The following is a 26,064-nucleotide window of genomic DNA, read 5'->3' on the forward strand; positions in this document are numbered from 1 at the left end:
TAAAGATGGAACTTAATGAAATATCATAAAGAATTAAAAATGATAATTATTAAAAGTTATGTAGCAACACATACAAATATTTATGCAAAGATACTAAGTTTCAAATCAGAATTCAAAATTTTGTCTTGATGGTGCTCAGGGCAAGCTACTCCAGGAGGCACCACTCTGGTATGCGGATTATTTCGAGCTGAAGACAATAAGGACTCAGAGAACTCAGGAAGAATATTTGAGTTTCCCCTCCCAAACTGCCTAAAGAATTTAAAACAAAAGATCTGTTTCAGGAAGGAGTTATTATCATGACGGCTATAAAGATAATGTAGGATAGAGGTTACAATAGAAAAGGCACCAATAAGCCCATCTTATCGGAAGTTCTGTCTCTCTGGTCACATTCTCTGGATGGCCCTGTGAGGAGTTGCCAGACAATCATTTACATTTATAAGGGAAGTCTCCATTTGTAAAGGTATCTCCCTCTCTGTATTGGGAAGAGGGGGGATGACCTCATTTCTAGAAACTTATCAATGTGGAAGATGAGGCCTTAAAACTGCATAATAAACCTTACTCTTGTTTACAGTGCCTTAGTGATAATCTCCTGTAACTGACACCCCCACCCCCAACATCCTCCTTGTCTTTGGTTGAACATGGTATTTAAGACAAGAATTTCTGCTATTGTGTGGAGAAACGCAGTGTCCCTGCTTTCTCCCATGTATACATGTTATTAAACTTGGTATTATTTTCTCCTGCTAACCTGTCTTGTTGATTATTTGGCCAGCCAGAAGAACCTTAAGGAAAAGGGCAGAGGGAGATTCCCCCTCTTCCCCCGACAGTCTACATAATGAAGACAGTTAAAATATGTAGATAAGAAATGAAAGAGATTATAGACAAAGATTAGCCATTATGAATCATTAAAATATCAGAATTGTAGATAATTTTAGTTCAGGTATGGTGACTGGTCTAAATTTTCAAAGAGTATAACAGTCCTGGTGGTTGCCTTTGAAACCATTTCATTTTAACAGTGAGGGTAGTCATCAGCGATGCTGCTGCAGGGGAGGCCGGCTGTTGTAATCACAGCTCTCCAACTCGGTAGAAACAGCCTGATAATTGCCTTCCGAGGCTCACCAGCTTTCTTGCTGATCTCAGGCACACAGACTCAGAAAGAATTCACGGAGCAAGGAGATCCTGGTCAATTACCCCATGTCTCTTTATGTCTCTTTTCACACTGTCTTACTAAAAGAAAACTGTAAGTGATAAGCCAGCTAATATCACTCAGTAGTGATAACACATTAGACATAAAGGCCAGACTTCCATTGTATATGCTCCCTGACTTTTAGAAGAAGTCAAAATTGTAGTTTCATTAAAAATGGAATACAATTTGCGATTTTTTTTTTTAGTTTTTCATACTCAAACAGAATATGAAAACTTCTCCCCAGTATACCACTTCATTGCTTTCATTTTCTACCTGTTGGCTTATCAGTAATATAATCTTATTTGTCAGTTCATAATTACAGTTGTCTCCCTTTCTGATCCTCGTGGTATTTTCTTGATTTGTTTTAGCCACATAGACAATCGGTAGAAGAGAAAATTTGTGTGATCATCTACACGGGTAATTGCTATGGATTCACATCCCAACTCTGTTACTTTTAAAAGGAGTTACTGAACTTCTCTAGGCTTCAGTTTTCTTATCTGTAAAGTGGGAACAATAATAATACGTTTCATGGAAGCTTTTTGAGAGGACGAAATAAGCCAATATGTATAAAGTGATTAGCACAATTTCTGACAAATAGCAAGTACTTGCTTAATGTTAGTATTAGCATTAGGATTACTTTTAGTTTTAGCATATGGCATTTAGGAAATGGATGGGAAAATTACAGCTTTGGTCATCTTTATCTGTATAATGAACTTACACTGAAGTTGTGGCAATATATATCATTAAATTTCTAAACACATAACACAAAAACATCTGTTTCCACAGATAATGCCTGAGCCGTTTTTATAATATAGTTTTAAACTGACCATTCAAAAGCAAATTTTTTATTTCAAAAGTTTGACAAAGATAACAATTATAATACAATCTTGTCTGTTTCAGATGTTTAAAACATCTTACTTTTTTGGATGAAATTGTTTTTTTTCTCCTTTCATACTTTCTTTTGCAATTCTTTTTGTCTTTCATTTAAAGCTCTTTGCTCTCCTAACAGCTATTAAACCCTAATCACTCTTGCCATCACTTTAGGATTCTCATAGGTTTTAAGATTATTTTTCATTTGCCAACTTCCAGAGTCTTCTTGCTCTAATCAAATCTATCACTATATGCCTCTCATCTCTCCTTCCCTTCATCTAACTCAAGAGTCCAGTCCAAACTCTTTTTCCTTGTTAATTCCTCCTCATCAGTTAACCACTTTGTTCCATGATCTGCGAGATTCATAAAATCCTAAACTTTTGCAGAGGAAAAAGAAATAGCATAACATACTGAGTACCTTATGGATAAGATCAGAGCCCTCAACAACAATCACATAGATTCTATATTTCCCATAGTCAGACCAGGACTTGGGAAAACAATCATTAGAAATTCTTAATTTATCTATGTTCATCCAACGGAGAGAATCTTAGTGGTAACAAGCATCTCGTGAAAGAAAGAATTTTTATTCATTTAGATGTTGCTTCCGATAGAGGTAATGATAAGTCTGTAAGCTCCTGTCTGACTTTCTAACATTCTTGTCACATAAAAATCTTGTCCTCATAGCAGCTCAAGTCCTTTGGAAAAGAAGCCATGGCAGAGACTGACTAAAAGCTCACTAGTTCATTATTCCCATTTACTCTTCCTCAGATTAAACTGGGAACAAGTTCTGGTCAATGGTATATGGGTGGAAGTGATATACATAATCTCCAGGCCTGCCCATAAAACCCCATGGACAGACTGACCACATTGTCTCTTACTCTCCTGCAATAACCTTGGGCAGCCATGAGTTTAAAATGACAGTTTCACAAAATTGGAAAAGCCTGGATTCCCCAAGTCACCATTTGGGAGAGAGCTCCCAAGAAGGGCTCTTCAACGTCCATTGGACTATGAAACAACCAAGGACTTAACCTTTATTATATTAAACTATTGAGATTTCAGGGTTTATTTTTCAAATAAACTTAGCATAAATACATATGCTATGTAGCTTAGCATAGTCTAAACACTGACTAATTTAGAAATGGAAGCCACTTCATTCAAGAAAACTGTAAGACTCTTTCTCAGATGACATAGCTAATTTGGGTTTCAGATACTTGTTTAGCAGAAGGCCTTTTTCCAGCAGAAAAAAAGTAGCTATTGAGGGTTTTGATCAAATACTCAGTCTAATCAAGTTCCCACCATATTACTTCTCTGCTTATAATTTCCTAAAGGCTACCCACTGTTTAGCACTTAAGGTCTTTCCAAACTGGCCCATATTTAGTCTTTCCAAACTAAATATGAGGTTTGAAAGGATTCAATGCATGTAAAGCACCACGCATGGTGCTTGATAAAACATAGTCATTAAACAAATTTTATTTCTTTTCCCTCTCTCCTTCTTTTATCCAGAAGAGTTCTAGGCTCTTAAGTGGACAGATATACGATGGAGTTTTGGGGGGAAAGAGGAGGAGGAAGAGAAGGAAGAGAAAAAGTAGAGAAGAAGTTGGGCTGGAGGTCAGAGAATGGGAGGAGAAAGTGAGACTACACCTTATCCCTGCCTTATCCTTACACTCACCCCTCCCTTCTCCATTCAATAATGTAGAAGGGAGTAGACATGTTACTTTTTTTAGACAGGAATTAAGCCCAACTAATTGACTTCATGCTACTACATAAGTATGTACATCAACTTTGAAGTGATCTTAAAGGATGGTACAATGTGAAAACTAGCCCATTATATCCAGATTACTAAACAAAATTAATTTTGATTGATCTTAACCATCAATTTTCCTCTAATCTCTACTTTGAAAAGTCTACTGTTCGTTTCAGCTTAAATGTAATTTTCTACTAAACATCATCAAATTTTAATCCATGGTATAATTTTATCCAGTGTAACCAGTATTTTATTTGAAGAACATATCTTTGATACTAACCTTGGTTTCTGTGATTTTCTTTTGGATTGCATCCATTGTGTAGGGACCCTCCTTCCACGACTCAAGCTTGGCTCTAGCCTGCCCCAAGACCTGCTCAGCTTCTTCCTTAGCTTCAAGCCATTGTGTTGAATCCTTTAACATTTCATTTAACTGTTGCCTCCGGTTCTGAAGATGTTCCTGTACTTCATCCCACTGACTCTGAATTCTTTCAACTGGAATAAAAGTAAAAATGAATATATAGGAGTAAATGCTAGTCTGGAGAAGACATTTGAAATTTAACATCCAAATATTATCTCAGTTTATATTACTCATTAAAAAAAAAAAGTTCATTGTGTTACAGCTAGGATGATGGACAATGGAATTCCTTACTTTTGTCAATGGCAAATATGAGCTTCTGTTAAACTATCTTCCTGAAGGTGACCTAGAACATCAGTACTATAGGTAAAAATTGAACTCCGTCTATTCTCAATCCTTAGAGCCAAATATGAATAATCTTTTAGAAAAGTACTATGGCAGAATGCCAAAATCCCTTTGCCCTTACTGTTTCAGTGCCCAACAGCTTGACTTCCACTACCATCACTGGCATTTCATTCCTTGAAGACTTTGTATTGCCACAAAAAGTTTGCTTTGCCATCTAAGTGGCAGGCTAGATACACCAGGGAATTGATGCTTCCCCTCTGCCCACCTCCCAGGAGCAGCCTGTAATCAATGACTGATGGTAGACATTGGGGTATGAATATTCTAGCCCTCTTGATGCTAGGAGAAATAACTGTGAGGCATGTGTTTTATAAGAGTTCCACAGTTTTCTCAGTGGGATAAAGGTCCAGTGGCTCATAATGGTAACCTGCTTGATAATGCACCATCTTTTATTGGCTGCTTTGCCTTGCCTGACTCACTTCCTCACTCCCCTATGGATATTTCCCTCAACTCTCCAATAAACCAGTAGCTCTTAGAACCTCTACTTAGGATCTTCTTCTGGGGCATCTTAGAGCAGCTAGGCATACTGGAAACTTCTTGTAACAATATCTAGGAGTTCATGCTGGTTATATTCTATAAGTAAGACAGGCTTATTGTAAGGCTATTTTTTGGTGTCATTGTGAGTCAAAGATGGAGACGCCCTATAGATTCTGGTCTGAAATACTTTATTTTAGAATCTTAAACATGACCACATTATTTTCTCTTTTCTTTAAGGACCACATTATCTTTTCTTTAAGCTGGTTTCATAAAAGGGAAATAATGTCATAGAAAACAAGTAATAAAACCACCATCTACTTTATCCCTTAAGCGAGAAACCTGGCATTCTAGATTTTTTCCTTAAGCCTCAGCAAACACCGTACATAATTGGTTACTAATTTCTCTCATATAGAACTCCTTCCCCCTTTCCACATATTGCCACTGTAGAGCTCTATCATTTTTTACCTATATGACTGCAATAGACTCTATATAGTCTCCCAGCCAATGTAACTTCCACACTGTAGATAGAGTAATAACTAATATAAATCGGATCACCCCATTCCCTCATTTAAACCTTTCAATGTCTTCCCACTGTCCTCTGGACTATCTTAGCTTGATATACATGTTCCTTTGTGATCTGGCCTGGACAATCTGAGAGGTTTATTTACAAAGGAACAAATTACAACATAATCAGAGTGTAGGAAAATCACCAAAGATAATACAAGAAACTAGGCCTTGTAGCAATGGAGCAGTTACTATATTGAGGCCCAAGAAATCAGGGGAAGGAGTAAATGGCCAGAAGCCGAGAATCATGAAGAGAAACCACCTTGAGAAGAGCAGTAACATTTTGTTAAGAGACACAGTCAGCCTGAGGCAACTTCATGGGGAGGGGACTAGGAGAATAAATATCCTGACATTACTCTCTTCAGTTTCCTACCAGGGCTACTCAGTGGCTAAACCAACTAGAAGTCAGAGGGTGCGGAAGACCAATGATGACACAGATCAGCCTCCTAGAGTAGAAAGAAGGATGAACAAATAAAATGTATACAGCATAGAACTGTAAAATTGTGCTTCTTATTTCATGATGTAAGTTTAGTCCTTCTTAATTAACCCTGTTGTTGCCTTCAGAAAGTTGTGAGAATTATGAGTTAAAGCAGTACTTGAATAGTTTGTAAATAAGCATCGGGACTAGATAGACCCTACAAGACTAGTGATTGTGAAATGGAACAAGAAGCTGGGACCTAGAACAGGTAAAACCAAGTAAGTGGCACTCATTACGCTTTGATCAGGTTCATTTCTGTTTGGGTGTTTGCTACGTGTTGCAAAACCAGTCAGCATATTATATTTCAACTTAGGTTAACATGTCAACTCCTGTTTAATTGTCAGTCTCTCCCTATAATCTTTTAGCACCATTCTTTTTTGTTTGTTTCATTGTTGTTGCCCCACTGGGTAGTGCAGCACCTATTATAATTGAGATTTATAGTTATTGATTAGTCTTCTATTTAATCTTTAGTTTACAAAATTAACAGTGTAAATGCTATTATAAGAAAGCTGTTTAAAATATAAATCAAAATGTCTTTAAGGGCCGGCCCCGTGGCTCAGCAGTTAAGTGCGCGCGCTCCGCTACTGGCGGCCTGGGTTCGGATCCCGGGCGCACACCAACGCACTGTTTCTCCAGCTGTGCTGAGGCCGCGTCCCACATACAGCAACTAGAACGATGTGCAACTATGACATACAACTATCTACTGGGGCTTTGGGGGAAAAAAAAAAAGGAGGAGGATTGGCAATAGATGTTAGCTCAGAGCCAGTCTTCCTCAGCAAAAAGAGGAGGATTAGCATGGATGTTAGCTCAGGGCTGATCTTCCTCACACACACACAAAAATGTCTTTAAGTGTCCTGAAGTATTTTTCTATCAGTCATAGAAATGACTAATATTCTAATTATAAACAGTTTTTTTAACTTATCATAGCAGGCTACTTTATTATGCATAGTTGGCATCTTTTTTCTTAGCCTATTGTTATATACTATTTGTATTTGAAAATAATAAAACTGACTTTCCTTAAAAAGTCTCTGATTCCAATTTGCCTTTGTCTTAACCAGCATTAATTAGTGACATTTTACTATGCTGGAAAAATTTTTAGAATGCCTAGAATTTTTGACATAAACATGGTAAGCCATTCACATTCATGCCAGTGAATATTTTGTACACCCTATAGTTTATTTCAATAGGGTAGACATAATCTATATTTTAAAAAAGGCCATCACTTGATATGAGGAAGAAGTAAAGTAGTTCTTCCTATTATGTGGGTAGATATTTCTTAATTTTAGACAAACATACCATTTGAATTCTTGTTAAATCACAGCAATGAAAGTTTTCATCCCAAAAGGGTCATGTGCGTGTGATGTAGCAAGATAAAATGGTTCATTTGGCTATGCATCCCACTAAGGGTGTGCTTTCTCATCCTTGACCTTCAACCTGTGCATAATCATCAGCTAATACTTAACTAAATAAATTTACAGGCTACAGACTCACTCAACAATCCATCTACCCCTCCATATACCCCTACCCATCAATCCATCCACCTAGCCTGCCAGTCACCATTTTATTTACCGTCTACTAGATATCAGGCATTATGCTAAGCACTGGGGAAACCAAGGAGTCTAAGACAGATTCCCTGGCTTCTGGTTGGTGCCTGTTAGACAGAGGTGTTATTCACTATCCACCCAAAGAACAGGATGAGTAGTTCTAGGGAAAAGATAATGAGTTCAATCTTGTACCGATTCAGTGGGAGGTTTCGAGGATCATCCACAGAGGACTATCATTTTAGTCAGTTGGACTGAAGGTACTATGGTACAGTTACATATTTTAAGAGAGAGAGAAAGCCAGGATTAGAAATCATTACAGAGAAGTAAAAACCAAAGCCATGAATGTGAATGCATTCTCATTGGTATGATGTATAGCTCCAGAGGAACAGAGAGTTAAAGATGGAGTCCTGGAAAATACAACACATCAAGACAGAACACAACACAAGTAGCCAATAAGATGAATGAATGGCTAGAGAGGTAGGAGGAATACCTGGAAAGTGTACTTTTATAGAAACATGAACAAGAAAGAATTTCAAAAACACAAGAGTGGTCTACGCTTTTAAATGCCATGGATGTCGCAAGAGATAATAAAAATCAAAATAACTAACATTTATTTGAATACCTACTCTGCTTGAAGCACTGTTTTAAGCATTTATGTGTATTAACTCATTTAATCATCATGATGCTCTTATGAAGTAGGTATCATTATGTTGTTGCTGCTGTTCTCCTCATTTAACAGGTGAAGAAATAGAGACTATATTAAAGAATTCGCCTAAGGTCATACAGATAGTGAGTGGTAGAGCCAACACTTAGACCCAAGCTGTCAGACTCCCCAAAGCCCATGCCAAAAGTATCATTTTGGCTTTGACCACATGGAATTCCCTGAAGAACGTACAGAAAATGATTTTAGTAAAGCGGTAGAAATCTTATTGTAGGGAATTGACAAATGAATCAGCCAATGATGGATGAAAGTTGAAAGATAATTACCTCTTGATGGGTGACGACTGTGAGATGCATTTTTCACTGTCTCCCAGACTTCATTCATCAGGATTGAACTCTAGTTGCCCACAGCAATAACCTGCTCAATTATTGGCTTCTTTCCTTTCCCTGTTTCAGTGTCTCACTCCCCTGCTGATACTTCCTAGGATCACCTTATAAGTAAACCACTTGCACTCAAATCACTGTTTCCAGGTCTGCTTCTAGGAATCTAGTCTAAGTGAGAATTTTATTCATTTAAAAAAATCCTTAGTGGCACTTGATATGCTTTCAATAATTGTCAAATGAATTGTACATGTAGACTATTTCAATTATCCATGCTTCCTCTTTATAATGATGTAAAAATTGCCACTTCCAAAGTTAATCTTTGCCCAGGACCTTGAGTCTTTTTCCTTCAAAAGCAATTATTGTCTCTTTATTGCATTTCAAGTTTACATAATTTGAACACTGGCTTAAGCCTTTCACCTTTCCCTCTTTATTCTCCTCTCATTCTTCATGATCTTTATTATAAGCAAACAAATATTTTCTGGGCATCCTTTGTTTCTGATTTAATGCCTTTGCATTAACCATATAAAACATCTTCAATATCATGTTTACTAGTAGAATATTCTCCTCTGATCAAAAAAATCCATAAATTAAAAGGTTTGTGGGGGAGGGGAATCCCATGAGCCAAACCTTATCAATGATCTCTCTTTCTCTAACATTCTTAAACTATAGGTCAGAGAGGATATGTTGGCATGTCTTTTTGCCTCAGTCTGTCTTTTTAATTAAATCTTAGACTGAGTAATATAGAAAAGTACATGTGATATGGAATAAGGATATTTTTACAGGCGTTTTCAAATTTTGAAACATACTGAGCTCCAGAGGATAATAACAACAATAAAATATCATTAATATGTTATTAACATAAGTACAATTAGATGAATACAAGAAAGACAGCCAGCAGATGTATTGTCCCTTGTGAAATAACCAACCATATGTGAGAATCCATTTCGTAGAGCAGAAATTATAGAGAGATCATTTCCTTTACAAAAGGATTCACCATGAGGTTTCTCTAGTCAACTTGTCATGTAATTTTAAAACATTATTTGAATTGTATTCCACACCCAGGTATATATCCAACAGAAAGGCATACTTATATTCATTAAAAGCATGTACTAAATTGGAAGATTTCCTAAATTGGGAACTACCCAAATTCCCACCTAATGTAAAATGGATAAGTACATTGTGGTACATTTATCAATAAAATACCATCCAGCAACAAGAATGAAATACACAACTATACGCAATAATATATATTAACCTCACAAACGTAACGTGGGGGGAAAGAAGCCAAAAACAAGGACATACTGTTTTATTTCATTTATATGATATACAGAAAGAGGAAAAAGTAAGATGACTATAGAAATCAGGAAAGTGGTTAACCTTGTGGGACTGGCAGTCACTGAAAGAGACATGATGGGGGCTTCTAAGGTTCTACTAATATTCTGTTTCTTGATTTGGGTGCTGTTTACACAGTTGTATTCAGTTTGTGCAAATTCACCAAGCTAGACATTTATGACATGTGTACTTTTCCTTATGTATATTGTATTCAATAAAAATTTAATAAGATATTATTTGACTCGTAAAATGTTTTCTACATACAACTTTGGAGAATTCATCTTTTTCAAAAGGGTTGCAAGCTGTGAAATAAGTATCACTTTAGCAAATATGAATGATAATAAGAGATGCAATGGTTTTACTAAAGAGACAATATACTTTAGGCCTTAGATTTGTGTGATAAAGAACATTTTAGAAATACTCATTGGACAGTGAAGCAGACTTGACTCACAGAAACACATTAGCACATAGAGACTAATGAAGTAGCTATTTAGTTATTTAATAAAAGAAACAAAGCACTGCAATTAACTGATATAACTGTTCTAAGAGTAGACCCTGCAGAAACATATACAAAAGAAAATTTTAGAAGTTTTATATACGTTCCATTTTGTCAAGGAATGAAAGTAAACATAAAATCTGAAGATCATCAAAGAGAAGCTGTTATCTTGGAACTGGGCCATTGTGGTAGTTAGACATCATATGGACCTGGTAATTGTCCATACTTGGGCAACAATTTAAACTAGAGAATTTCACCACACTTACAAGACTTCATCCAGGATACTATTGATAGGCCAAAGATATATTATGGCAATGTACTTGGTCACTGGAGCCCATACTGTTAGATTTACATTTATACCAGATTCATCTGACATACAAAAGTGAAATAATAATAAAATATGTGCATATAAACTAAGACAATCTGTGCATGTTGGTAATTGAAGAGCTACCCAAATGTGTGCACTTCTTTCCAGAGGTCCATCATGGAAAGCTTCTCAACTGATTTGTGCAGTAAGTAGATACTGGATAATGAAGGGAAATAAATAACCAACGCTAAGACTCAGGATGACAGACTGGGACTCAGCATGTGTCCTGATTTACAGATCTCCAGAACTGTCAAATTGGAAACTCAGCAATCACGTCAAGAACCACAATATTGCAGAGAAAGAAACAGTTCAGTTGATTAAGTACTAACCAATCTTTCACTTCAAATTTTTAAGCTAGCTATGTTTGATTATTGATATACATTCTTGACTGATATAAATTCCCACATCTCTCCTAGGGAAAAATGTTATTTACAAAAACGAAATGATTGCCTTTTTAAATATACATTGCTACAGAACAAAAAACAGCTGTGTTGCAATTTCTGCACTAAAGTTACAGTCTGAGAATTAGAAATTACAGTGACTAAGTTTTAGAAAAAAACCTTGACTAGCAGTTAGTAATGGGTTATAGCCCTGAGTTTGTGACGAAATAGCTAATTTAACGTGCAAAAGTTGATTCACCACAACTTTAATTTCCTCCACTGCAAAACTGAAATACTGGTAGTTGCACAACCAAAGAATTGTTGTTAAAATAAAATTCAACAATGAATAAAAGCATAAAGGACCATACTAAAGTAAGATGTTATTGCTTCACTGTACAGAGAAGATTAAACAATGGATCATAGACATCAGCAAACATTTGTAATCCGCTAGAGGGAGTCCAGTGTGGATCTCAATGATTCCAGAGTATGCAAGAGTTCCAGTTTAGAAAATACCAAGCTGGAAGAGTTAAATTGCAGGTAAACCTTTTGAGGTCATTTGAATGGGTGAAGTGTGGCAGATATTTAACTATGGTCAACTGTAAGGAAAATTATCCCAATTGCAGTTAAGACAATGAGCTCTGAACTATTGGGATTGGGAAAAAGATGTGGGAATCACAACAGACTATTCTTTGAGGCTAAAGCAGTCAACAAAATGTTAGGTATGATCAAGAAGGGAACTGAAAACAAAGAAACCGTTGTTATTCTACTCTTGTACAAAGTTAGGATACAATTATACCTTGAGTAATGTGAGCATATCTGAATGTTTGATATCCAAAGACTTATAAGAAACCAAGGAAAGTCAAAATATGTAATAATAATCAAAATTATAGCGAATATTAAGATTTGTTCCTCCTACTTCTACCAGGCATTTTAAACATGGTTCTGTAGAAGACTTCTCTATAGCTAAGCTCTGCAAAGAGGAATCTCAACTTAAACCCATTACGAAGAGGAAGAAGCAAATATACTATCCATGAAGTCAAATGTAGCTAGTGTGAATGGGCATTTACTCTATTTAGGAACAGGAGAGGAGGAATGTGGCTGTTGTGCAAACACAGAATAAAATGTCTGAGACATTTCAGACCAAAAAGCTAAAAGGAGAGGGATGTTATATGCACATGATTAAATCCTAGCCACTGTGACTAATTTGAATATTTGCTTTTTCTCTAAATCCCGAAAAGCCAGAATTCAGGAACAGCCAAGCATTTACTTTAAATTCACGGAAAACAAACTCAGAATAAATGACTAAGTTAAAAATATTTTATAATATTAGTCTTAACATTTAAGGCTAGAAGATCAGTAATTTAATGCTATTTTCACACTCAGTTTACTCTGTAAAATGGGGATAATAACAACAAGAAGATTAATAATCTATGAAGATGAAGGAAATAATGGACACAAGGCAATGAGCAGAGTATCTGGCTCCCAGCTATCTCTCAATTATAGGGGTAAAGATAGGCAGTCACGCACTTTTATAACACCACTGGACTTCTCAAATCTTGAGCCATAAAGCAAAGGGGGGTAGATTGGATGATTCCTGGGGTTCTTTCCAGCTTTAACAGTCCGTGGAATACATGTTCCTTGATGTTTCTGTCAGAGAGAGGCTCACCTTACAAGGTTATTGGGAAGACCTCAGTCAGCCCAGCGCCTGGATGAACAAATAGCATATCAACAGCCACGTATCATTCCCCCGTACAGTTTAGCAATCTTATATTCAGTCACGCTAAGATTCAGTTAAAATAAACTCAAGCCAACCTAAAAAAAGTTTTTCTTTTTTTAATTATTATTTTATTGAGGTATAATTGACATAACATTATATTAGTTCAGGGGTACAACATAATGATTCGATATTTGTATCTACTGCAAAATGATCATCACAATAAGCCTAGTTAACATCCAAAAGTTCTCTCCTTCCTAGGGTGATAATATTTTTCTGTATCTTGATAGAGGCTTGTGTCACACAGGTGTACCCATTCATCAGTACTCATTGAATGGTATATGTAAGATTTGTGCATTTGACTCTATGCCAATTTTACCACAAGCAAGCAAGCAAACAAATGAAAGGACTGTAAATGAATATTGAGCTCTAGTTAATGGTATACATATGTTGAAGTGTTTCAGGGTAAAGCATACTGATGTGTTTAAACCTACTGTGAAATGCATCATAAAATAATGGGGATTGATGGGCAGATAAAAGGATGAAGTACTAGGACAGAATCTAGACGGTGGGTTCATAGGCATTCACTGTGCAATTCTTTCAGCTTTTCTGTGTATTTGAATTTTTCATAATAAAATGGTAGATAAAATGCTCTCTCACACACAAAGCAGCATATTATTTAAGCAGCTTTCTAAGTCACTAAGACCACTTTCCAATTAAGAAAAAAATACCGTCTGTGGAATGTAGAAGTTTAAAAGATAGTAAAGAGAATTTATAAGAGCGGAAATGACAAAATGTTTTGCTCAAAGTCACACCCAGTGTGTATGGAGAGGAGCTGGAAATAGAACTCAGGCAGATCTCTTAATTTCCTAATCAACAGACTGTCAAAGACTATATTACCTCCTTCAAAGTGTGCTGAATAGTCTAATAGAGAAAACGAATTAGTCCTCTGAAGAAAGTTCATTCTCCTGTTTTGGTTATAAAACATAGGAAAGTGTGTGCTGGTTCCCATAGAGAAAGATGAGTTAAGGTAAAAGGAGCATTGCATTTTTGCCACTGGTTGGAGAGTCATAGATTATGAGAAAATACCAACACCTAGTCATAATGAAACATGTAAGTTATTTTATTAATTAAACAGGCATATGTTGAAATGTGATATTATTTAATCATCAAAGTGAATTAATTTTTTAAAAATAATGGCTTACTTTGGCAGATGGGAACTACTGGTTGAGATGGAAGCTTGAAGTTGGGAGAAAAGCTTGATCTATTGTTATGCAAAAATATTTCAGTTTAAAATCCTAGGTCACTCACAAGACACAGAAAAGAATCTAGATGTGATATAGACACAACACATCACTGGACAATCCATCTGTCTGGCCTGCCCCAGCCGTCAACTAATTAAGTGCCAAATGTAGCAAATAAAGCACTAACAACTCAAAAGAGTTCAGCAAGAGTTCATTAAAGTGGAGCTAAATGATACCATTACAAATTCCAGCACCATGCATTTATTACCATGTCACCAGCATGCAATGCACACAATAAAACCCATTCATCACTGTAAATTTGCAAATAAAAATTGATATATTTGTTGGAATATAAATATTTTTAGAAATATGTAGAATAAAAAGGCATTTTTTTTCTCCCTGAACACACATTGAATTTCATCCTTACACCTTGTCACTCAGACTTTTATTTGACGAGTGCAGAAAATGCAAGTTAGACCGGAAAAGCAAAGTACGCTCACTCCTATCTTTACAAGCCCACTCCATAGTCTAGCCATTCGGGTTAAGGAATAAAAATAAATATAAAAAAATTCCTTGAACAGAAACTAAGGGCTAAAAAGCAAAGTGCCAGATACTGTCTATTGACAGACTTTTCTGTATTTCTAGTCTTCCTTACCTTCTTCTCTTCAGGTTTAGGTGTCTCTCCTACCCATGCCTAACTCCCCCTCTGTACTCAGTATTCCAATTTCTTCCACCTCTGAAAAGAAGTGATTCCGTTTTTCACCCATCCTGTATCTTCAATCTCAGTCTAGAACCTCATCTAGAAAGAAAACAACAACAAAACACAAAAATTTCTTTCTTTTGGCCCTACACCTCCTCTGGCCAATCCTATGTCTTTCTCCTTCAGGGAAGAGTGGTTTATACAAGCACTACTTAAAGGATAGTTTGTGTACCAGTGGCATCAGCATCACCTGGGAGCTTGTTAGAACTGCAATATCTCAGCTCCAACTCCAGACCTACTGAATCAGCAACCGCATTTTTAAACAAGATTCCAAAGGTGGTTTGTATGCACATTCAAGTTTGAGAAGCACTAGTCTACATCCAATATCTCCACTTCCACACCTCACATACCGTTCTCAATCCACTGCATTTTGACCGTTGCCACTGAAATTACTTTTGAAGGTAATAAGAATAACCTTCAAGTTCCTACAGCATTGGAGAGTCTAAGGTCTATATTTTTCCAGGCTTCCCTTCAGTACTTGCCATCATTGATGCACTCTCCTTGAAACCTTCTCCTTTTGACTAACGTGGCAAGATTTTTGGGGATTTTATTCTACCTCTTTGGCCACTTCTCAGCCCCCTGAGCTCATCTCTTAAATGTTGCTATACCCTAGGGGTCTCCTTTTGACTTTCTTTTCTTTTCACTTTATGCATTTTCCCTGGTGAATTCATCTACTCATACTGCTTCATTTACTATCTTTACAATGATCATAGTCAAGTCCATGTTTTAACCTAGAAACTCTCTCCTGAGCTCCATATCCACATAGCCAAACTCCTACTAAATCCCTTTTAAATAGTCAGCGTATCCAAAATTGATCACACCATCTTTTTTTTTTTTTTTAATTTTACTTATTTATTTTTTTCCCTCAAAGCCCCAGTAGATAATTGTATGTCATAGTTGCACATCCTTCTAGTTGCTGTAGGTGGGACATGGCCTCAGCATGGCCGGAGAAGCGGTGCGTCGGTGCGCGCCTGGGATCCGAACCCAGGCCGCCAGTAGCGGAGCGCGTGCACTTAACCACTAAGCCATGGGGCCGGCCCATGATCACACCATCTTTACCCTTCCTCACTCCTAATCACTGACACACATCTGTTCCTCTACCTAGTCATTCAAGGAGAAACCTACAAATCATCCTTGATTCCTCTTTCTTTCTTATCCTTTAACCAAGATGCCAAGTCATTCATTCAGTCTCCTTAATCTCTCTTCTAACTTCTCTATCATCCAGTTGTCTCTTCCTTAGACTGTTTTAATTAAAAGCTTCCCAGTGTTCTCTCTTATTTAGTGAACCATAACCTCATCCGAACGTTTGAATCAACTAGGATGCTTTAAAAAATACCCATGTCTGGGCCCTATTCTCAAAGATTTTGATTTAATTGGTTTGGGATGGAGCCCAGGCACTGGCATTTTTTAAAAGCCCCACCTAGTGATTCTAATGTGCAGCTGGAACTGAGAACCACTGCTCTAATACTAGCCTTTTGCACTCCCCATCCATCTTCAATACTCAGGTCAGAGAAGGCTTTTGAAGATGAAAATCTGAGTCTGTCACCACTTATTAAATCCTTTTAATGTCACCCTTCCATTGCTTTCAGACTAAAATCAAAACTCTTTACCTGACTTACAAGATCTTTTGTAATGTGGCCTCTTTGTCTACTTTTCCAGCTTCTTGGCTTCTACTGCCTGTTGTAAACACTATACTCCAGCTTTACAGCCACACGAGAGTCTTCTACATGCACCATGTTACCACATGTCTCACATACGTCTTTGCTTTTCCTCTGCCCAGAATATTCTCTATCCTTTTTCACTCTGCAACATTCTGCTCAAAAGTCACTGCCACTAATCATTTTTGCCTGACCATTCTCTTCCACTCTACCCAAACCTTGTTTCAGGGGCTTGGGTAGGGTATCCTGCCTTATGGTTTCTAGAGCACTCTGTTCTTAACTTACCTGTGAACACACTGGTTACACTATTTGGCAATTGTGTATTTATTGTCTGTCTTGCCAACTGAAAGGTAATTACTTGAGGAGAGGGAATGTGTTTTTATACTCAGGGCCCAGCACCAGTGTGGCACATAGGAGGGTATAAAGAAGTGTGTGGAAAGGGTGAACACAACTTTTAAGTTACAAACAAGAATTTATGTGCTGCTACAAAAATAAAAATAATCACAAACATACAATATATAAACAAAACAAATACATACACTCAGAAGATATATGAAAATAAAGTACATGTTCAAATTTTTTCAGACTTTGTGAAAATGGAGCTTCTGTATTAAGGGGAAAAAGAGGAAATGAATTAATGAAGTATACCCTCAACTGATCCCTTCAAATGCTTCTCCAGAAAAGCAAAATGTGAGATCAAGTAAAATAAAGATCAATCAATTCTGTTTCATTTAACGTATGTACGTTATTCAGACAAACACAGGATCAGTGATTATAAAATGTATTTTAGACTAATGTGTTGGTTGAAAAGCCAAAAAGAAAAGTGTATGAAAGACTTGAATTGTCCTTCCCAGGCCCCATTTTGAGATAATCTTTGCTTATTTAAATCTCAGCAACTCATGAATGTTACAGTAAATGATGTGAAATATGGGGGAGATAAAAAGTAACTCTTTCCCTATTCTATTGATCCCAATTCAAATGACAAAATAGTTTCATACAAAATATGTAAATAAACTTTGAATGTTAGTATAGCAACTCCTAAAATAGTACAGCAGCTCCTAAAATTAAATGCTTGAGTTTACAAGAAACAACAAAAAACTCTGTGCATGGCTCCGATTATTTCCCTTTACCTCTGGGTAAATCACAACTCCACATCCAGAGGAGAAAGACCAGGAGAGAGACAATACCTTGGTGAAACATATGACTAAGAAATACAGGAACAGAATACCCTAATTGTCTTCATCTTAAAAGAAAATTTTCCTTAAAAAGAATTTCCATAGTAAAAGAAGAAACAGAGAAATTTAAAATGAGGTAATCTATGTGAAAAGTGCTTTATAAACTGCCAAGCTGTCAGCAAACATAAGGTATTATTATTATTTTCTTTAAAATGAGATATCGACTAGCATTGTGCCTATACTATTTGCAGCAAGGGAACAGAATCCTTTAAAAACATGTAAAACTGATGCCTTTTAACCATAACAAAAAGAAAGATACACAAACATTGCCTGAACTTGGTCTTAAGCAAGATTATACTTTTACTCTGATAAGTTCTTATAAATAAAGAGCCCTTTGATCATCTGATAATGATTTGTTTTTATACATTTATTTATTTGTTCCTTTACCTAGCCACTCATTCATTAAAAACTTTTTCTTGATAATGTACTATGCACTTGAGATTGAGTTAGAATGTGCACAAAATCAAAGTTGCATAAGAAATAATAAACATTTTATATGTAAACTACCCAGTTTAATATTCATATGCACTTGGAATCTATATCTTTAAGATAGAATCCATTTATTTAAATGCATCATTCATTAGGGAAAAAAAAGCTAAAAGGGGATTTTCATAGCTCCCCGTGGCCTTGTGAGTTATAGTAAGGATTTTGGTCTTTGTCCTCAGTGCAGTGGGAATCCACTGAATGGTTTCATGCAGGGAAGTGACACCATCTGATCCGAGTTTCAAAAGATTAGTCATGCTGAAAATAAGATTGGAGGAGAGGGCAAGACAAGATGCAGACAAACAGAGTAAGATGCACGGATAGGAGTCCAAGTAAAATCCAATGATGGCTGGTAGATAAGGAAGGTATTTAGAAGATGAAATGTACAGGACTTTGCCTAAGTTCTTCCCTCTGCATAGAACGCATTGCCTGGTACCTGATAGGCACTTTATGAACACTTTCAACAGGAAATGAATGGGGTTATAAAAACCTTGCAATGCTTTAAAGGAGTCTTAGAAGCTCTGGCCCTGTCATATAATGAATTTTCCCTCTCACAGGAAAAGATGGAACTAATAGACTGTGACCACTGTTTTTCAGTAAGGTATGCCCAGGCCATCCAGACCTGGTGGTCTAGTGGTTAAGATTCTGCACTCTCCCTCGGGGCCCAGGTTCATTTCCTGGTCAGGGAATCACACCACTCATCTGTCAGTTGTCATACTGTGGCGGCTGCATGTTGCTATGATGCTGAAAGCTATGATGCTTGTATTTCAAATACCAGCAGGGTCACCCATGGTGGACAGGTTTCAGCAGAGCTAACAGACTAAGACAGACTAGGAAGAAGGACCTAGCCACTGACTTCCAAAACAATTGGCCACGAAAACCCTATGAATAGCAGCAGAGCATTGTCTGATACAGCACCGGAAGGTGAGAGGATAGTGCAAGGAGTTGGAATCGATTCGATGGTACTAACAACAAAAGTCTAGGTCACTGTGCCCCTTCTAAAATACAGTCTACATGTCATATCTGCAAATTCTTTGCTTAAAGTCTCTTTGTTGGGAAATCCTACTTGCTTGACCATTTTTTTTTTCTTTTTGGCTTAACTTTTCAGTCATTTGTAGATAAATAAATAGGAGAGGAAAGCTGACACTTTTTGTATTACAAAATGGTGAAAAAGGTTGCTGTTGGACACCAACAGGAGCTCACAATTTCACGTTGACTATAAGATTATAATAATCTCCAAGCAGAAAAGTAATGTAGACAGTTTGCCATATGGAATGGATGAAACAGGAAAGAGGTCAGAGGTGTCAATATGAGAGCTGTCATCCACATAGTGATGAATAACCGAAGCCATGAGTGTAAGGGACAAAAGCGAAGCCTTGGGAATGTTCTGGAGAAACACAGACTAAACGTAGGAAACCGAAACGAGAGATTTGGGAAAGGTTACATTATTCTCATGTTCAAAGCAAAAGGTCTGGAGATGAAGGTTGAGAGGTGGTGCCCAGACTAAGCAAAGTGAACCTCTTGGGGGGGGGGGTCATTGGTAACTTCAGTGAAGCAGTTAGAGCAAAGGCCACAAGAGATTAGGTATAAAAGGAAATGATAGAAATGCTTGTCGGGTTCACTTTAGCAGTTAATGAAGCAAAATCAGGCAGAAGACTTAAGGGATATGAGCTGCCTCACTGTGGGAGAAAGGATTTGGAAGAAGTAAGGAACAAGAAAGCAGAAGGTTAGGCAAAATATCAGAGAGCCAAGTGAGTCAACAAGAGTAGAAGGTTCCCACTAGAAATTTAATTTATAATACAAAAATATGCTCAAATGAAAAATTTTGAAAAATGACTGGACTAGAAGATTCTACTCATCAGCCAGCCAGGTCAGAACATGGATCTGTATCCAGTCACTCCATACTTACACTCTTAATATGATTATTAAAAGGAGTTCAGGGCCGGCCCCGTGGCGTAGCGGTTAAGCGTGCGCACTCCACTGCTGGCGGCCCGGAGTTCGGATCCCGGGTGCGCACCGATGCACCGCTTCTCCGGCCATGCTGAGGCCGCGTCCCACATACAGCAACTAGAAGGATGTGCAGCTATGACATACAACTATCTACTGGGGCTTTGGGGAAAATAAATAAATAAATAAAATTATAAAAGGAGTTCAGTACTTACGAAATCTCTAATGTTTTCTTTTCTCCAAATTCTGCCATCTTTCCTGCTTTTCTACCATTTTCAACGAAACTAACTACTCTCCCTCCTCTCTTTCACTATCTTTGAGTTCATTAACATTCTTCTTGGCTACATCAGACTCTCTGGCTTTCCTAGATTCCAAGGTCCACTTGAAAGCACTTACTTATTACATGTTACTAGTGCCAGTGGAAAGTTCCAGCTTGGAAGAAATTTATCTTTACCTTAGTCACCAAAGGCAGAACTAATGCTGGCTTCAACGACAAAGATGCTCCCATGCCTTTCTCTTGGCTGGTGAGCAGTTACTATACTGTTCTCGAAAATTAGAAATAATTGTGCTATGGAGCAGCAGAAAGTATGTACACTAATATGCTGGCTGCAAATTCGTATATGAATTCTTTCTATTTGAATAAAGTTTAAGTAACAGCTTTGTCCTTAGGCATTTTTGTACACACACATAAAGTATGTTAAATTTTCTCAAGACAGGCATTAGCAAGAGGTTCAGAACAAAGTCAGTATAGTTGTTTCCCAAAACAAAAGATATCTTCTATGAACTTGCCATGCTGCCAGTACCAATGGTATTACCTACCTTCTAATCCCATTGCTTTATTTTTTTCATTCTTTTATTTTTTTTTTCTATACTAAATCTATGACTCTTGCTGCTTAATAAGCTAGCTGTTATTTGGAACCTAATGAAAGGTTTTTTTTTTCCCTGAGTCCAAACCTTCCTAAATAGACTCTTCATTATTCTATTCACTTTGAACATTAAAACACACACACACACACACACACACACACACACAAAACAAAGCTGAAATAGCTAATGTGAGAGGTTCATGAAAATCTCCATCCAGGACATCATCATCCTAATTGGTTTACAACCTGCTGTGCTGAATAGTTCCTCCATTTATCGTAGTTTTTTTTAACCTTAAAAATGAAAACTTCTATGTTGTGAAAACTAAGCAACAACGAGAAAAGGCTATAGGATTTTGAAAAATAGCTTCAGCAATGACTCTAGAATCCTCAGAGGCCTTTGTGTAATTGTCTGACTGGAGAAAATTATCTACAAGTTACCATGTGTTTGCAAGGTTTTAGTTCACATTTTAATAACCACAATGGAACTACGAATTGAGCATGCTAAGCCCACATCTCCCTTCAATTGTTTGAGAAAGAAAAACTAAAGAAATAAACAATGATTAAAAGACCTTACATAGAAGTAAATGGTAGAAAAGACAATAAAGGTCAAGAAGAAAGATAAGGAAGAAATCATATTTCATGCAAGTTGTTCTAAATTGTGTTCAAAGGTATATGTTCCTGACAGTAGGACAAAAAGGTAAACTCTTAAAGAGTTATAAATACGTAAAAATGTTCCATCAACAGTATTATTCCTAAAAATAGATAAATTCTTATATTTCAGGTTTCTGGAATAACATTAAGTAGGTACATTTACACATTGCTTTTGAAACACCGGAGCTGTATTAAAAAAAATGTGCTTACTTTGTTTCTACCCCACGCTTACTGATCAGAATCTTCTGGCTCTTGGGCTAGTGCATGCATTCTCAACAGGGGCAATAGTGCCCCAAGGGGGTGAAATTTGTTTTTGAGGGACAAAAATTCTTAGATATGTAGTTAAGGATCACAATGTTTGTGACCCTTCAAAGGGCCACAATATAAACAGATATAGAGCATATCAGTGGTGTTAAAATTTCCTGGGGGGTTGACTAGAAAAAGCATCTAAACAGGCTTCTTAGGGGGTGACAATGAATAAAAGGTTGAGAAACACTATTCTAGTAAAATGTACTTTAAAACATTTTCTGTATATAAAAGTAATACATTTTATTGTATGGAATTGGGAAAACACAGGTAGATACAAAGGAAAAAAATTAAGTTCATCTAAATTCCACCAGTGATAGCTGTGAAACATTTTCAGGTATTTCCTTCCAGTTATCATTTGTCTTGCTGGCTCTCTCTTTTTCTCTTTCTTTTTTTTTCACAAAGTTAGGACCATATGGCATAAATGATTTTGTACCCTACTTTTTTAAACTTAGCATTAATGTTGTAATCATTCATTCCCTATGCCATTAAATACTATTTGAAACCACTTCTAATAAACATTGTGATACTCCGTGAAAGGTATAAACCAACCTTTAACAACAAATTTCCTCCAAAAATTTAATTAATAGTATTAGATAGTATTATAAAAATATGCGTTATAGATCATTAATCATTTTCCTGTGATATATAACTGAATTACGAGCTTAAATAAAAGCTATATACAAAAGTGTTCAGTAACCAAATTCGTTATTCCGTTTCCATCTCTGCTCAAACGATGCCAGTTTACCTTTTCCCTTCTCTCTGTGTCTGTTTCTTTGTCTCTCTTTTTCTCTCTTTTGAGAAGGCTTTTCAAATCAAAGCTTCTGGAATGTCTGTGTGTAAGTCATATTCCTACTTCTGCAGATCTAAAGAGAATCAAATCAAGGAATGAGTGCAGGGTACAAAGGGTTTGGGACTAAGCCATGAGAACTGGGTCTTTAATGAAGGTGTACCCTTTATCTTCACTTAATTCTCATCTGAATTTTCATGTTGCATTGTTTACAGGGCACTAATACTCGGTTTTACATGTGATTATTATTTTCAAATTAATCTAGGGAAAATAAAGTTTGAGAAAGAACATAAACCTTTTTCTTTATTAACCTGGGTCAGGAACTTCTTTTTATGTTACGACCCTATGCTGAGTTGTAGAGCTGTGTGTGTGTGTGTGTGCGCACGCACGTGTGTGAAAGAGAGAGAGAGAGAAAGAGAGAGGGAGCGAAACATTTGCTTTGAGGGTCCTTATTTCATTCAAGTTTATCATGCCATTTTCAATTGATAGTGGAGTCTTTGTATTTTTTAACTACATTTTTAAGAGTGTGTATATTTCTTTACAGTTTTAAACAACACTTTTCTATTTACATGCTACATATATATTTCTATTTTATGTATATGTCTATTTCTATTTCAATGTACTTATCTCTCTCTCCCTCTACATCTCTTTAAGTTTCCCTTTACCTGCAGAAGTTCCTAGAGGCTCTGAGTCATAAAACTGCAGAAATTTGGAAAAAGCCAGAAATAAAAATCTTCTTCTGAAATTAAAATTAAGAAAAAAGAAGTGGTGGCTAATATCAGCTATCTGTAAAAATAACTGGCTGAGCCCCGGATAGCTTTTTAAAGATGAAGATTCCCAGGGCCTTCTTATATCCCTATTATGTCAGAATTTCTTGTGGTGAGAGTCAGGGGTTGCCACTAGGGCTAGAAATCTTTGTGAAGAAGTCCTTTTGTAAGAGTTTTGGTGATGAAGTACTCCACTTCAATCAAGCGAGTAATGAGTGGTAATGTGATTAATACAAAGCTCCAACGATCGATTTACATCCTCTTAACATACCTGAGTTTCGCATTGCTCTGTAACAGACAACAGGGAGAGGGAAAAGCAAGTCTGTGCATGCGTTGGCTTTTCTTTTAGATTCCATGCAAGAGGTTTCCCCCAACGCATAGTAAAGATGGGCAGTTCATCTAGCTTCTCTCACTCAATGAACCATCCTTTAATAATACCTTATTATCCTTCTTCCAATTCTTTGGTCACCATCAAACCTTGCAATCTATAATTTTGACTTCTGCACACTCATCGAGGAGGGCACCCTGAGCAAATTATCATTAGTAATTTTTCTGACAGCTTTGTGTTGTGTTATAAAATAATAATTTGAATTTATTATCTCTTCTTTGAAATGATTTATAAACCAGTCTCTTGTGAGTTTGCGTAGCATAGCTCAGTCCCCCAGAGCCTGAGCACCTCTAGGTGAACTATTAAAATCCAGTTGTTGGCTATGCAAAGCTGAGGACCAGACAACAGATCCATGATAACACACCATATGATATGAACACTATCAATGACCTCTTTATGTGGTTCTTTCTGAAAGGATTTATATCACTAACAATTTAAAAAAATCTTCAGATAATGAAAAACATTAATCCATAAACCTGAAGGAACAGTATACATATCAAGATCAATTCCAAATCCATGATATGCATAATCATTTTTCCTTTGATTATACTTATATTCTAAACTTTTGATCTTAATAGACATTAAGAATCCAGAAATCTTTGACCAATGGCAAGTCATACTCAATATAAAATCCTGGTTGATTGGTTACAGGCCAAGAAATGTTTTTTAAAACCATGCCCTTTTTACGTCTTTATAAGGTTCCTAGAATTTATTTCTGTTATTCTCAAAATATTTCCTCAGGAGAATTTAGTAATATTCGGATCCACTTAAAACAATCACTAGTTAAGTACAAATTAGCTTCCAAAATCAATCTGAAAACATGCTGTAGGAATATACATCTGCTGGAAGATGGTTTCCTTTTATGTTCCCCCTCCCATCTAAAAGTTATTAAGGAAAAGTCTGTTGCCATGGAAACATTCAATTTGGCACCATCTGTATTCAAAATTCAATTGCTGCAAGCCTTCAGCCAATCTCCGGTTTTTAATTGGCAGACCTTCCCAGAATGCTTTACAAATCTTTTTTTAGGAAGCCAATCCATGAAGCATTTCACAATATAAAGCATCAAGAAGGTTCACAATGCAACCCTCACTCCATTATCTTCAGATCACACTTGTGAGCTCTCAAAGCATTAGGGCTTCTGATAATTACTTGGCATGGGGTTAATGCCTAAAATTTATTGCCAAGTTGTTTTTTTTTTTTTTTTTTTTTGTGAGGAGATCAGCCCTGAGCTAACATCCGCCAATCCTCCTCTTTTTTTGCTGAGGAAGACGGCCCTGAGCTAACATCGGTGCCTATCTTCCTCCAGTTTATATGGGACGCCGCCACAGCATGGCTTACCAAGCAGTGCGTCGGTGCGCGCCCGGGATCCGAACCAGCGAACCCCGGGCCGCCGCAGCGGAGCGCGCGCACTTAACCGCTTGCGCCACCGGGCCGGCCCCTATTGCCAAGTTGTTTTTATCGGCCTAATGGATTTCTCACTCAAAAGAATTACTCATTTTACAAGTGATTTAAGTATTAGCAAGACCCTGAAAAGGAGCTCCAGTGGAAAACTTATATAGCAACACACAGTTCAAATAGAAAACAAATATAGGAAAGAGAGTTAAGAATGCATATTTTGAAATCAGCCAGATCCGAGTTCAAATATTAATTGCGACACTTGTTAGCTACTTTACTTAACCTTTCTAGATCCCATTTTCCTCATCTGTAAAAGATCTACTACAAAGATTGTAAAGTATGCATTGTGGGGAAAATACGTACTTCACATATACGTATTGTAATGGCATTTGCAAATTCGTTGATCTCCCCGGTCTTGAAGAATATTCCTCTGGAATGTCAAGTGTCTGTATATAAGTATTGTTAAAATTTATAGGAGAGTTAACAAAGACTGAAATTGTCAGAAAAACTATTTTTAAGTAAAGGCAGGATATGGATGGATCCTGGAGGAGAAGTATAAAGATATTCAAAGTAAGAAAATGACAAAAAAATGTGTGTACAGTTCTGGGTCTGATCACGACATTT

The 26,064-nt window shown here is 36.7% G+C and overlaps 1 protein-coding gene across 3 annotated transcripts in view; it reads right to left on the bottom strand.

Annotated features, from left to right (window-relative positions):
- Positions 1-26,064, bottom strand: part of DMD (dystrophin) — a 743,617-nt gene that overhangs the window by 526,624 nt on the left and 190,929 nt on the right. For all 3 annotated transcript variants that reach the window (XM_058535613.1, XM_058535611.1, XM_058535612.1), the window contains exon 8: positions 4,078-4,289. In XM_058535613.1, coding sequence (XP_058391596.1) covers positions 4,078-4,289 — 212 coding nt within the window. The remainder of the gene's footprint in view (positions 1-4,077; positions 4,290-26,064) is intronic.

The sequence above is a fragment of the Diceros bicornis genome, chromosome X (assembly GCF_020826845.1).
Source record: "Diceros bicornis minor isolate mBicDic1 chromosome X, mDicBic1.mat.cur, whole genome shotgun sequence".
NCBI classification, from domain to species: domain Eukaryota; kingdom Metazoa; phylum Chordata; class Mammalia; order Perissodactyla; family Rhinocerotidae; genus Diceros; species Diceros bicornis.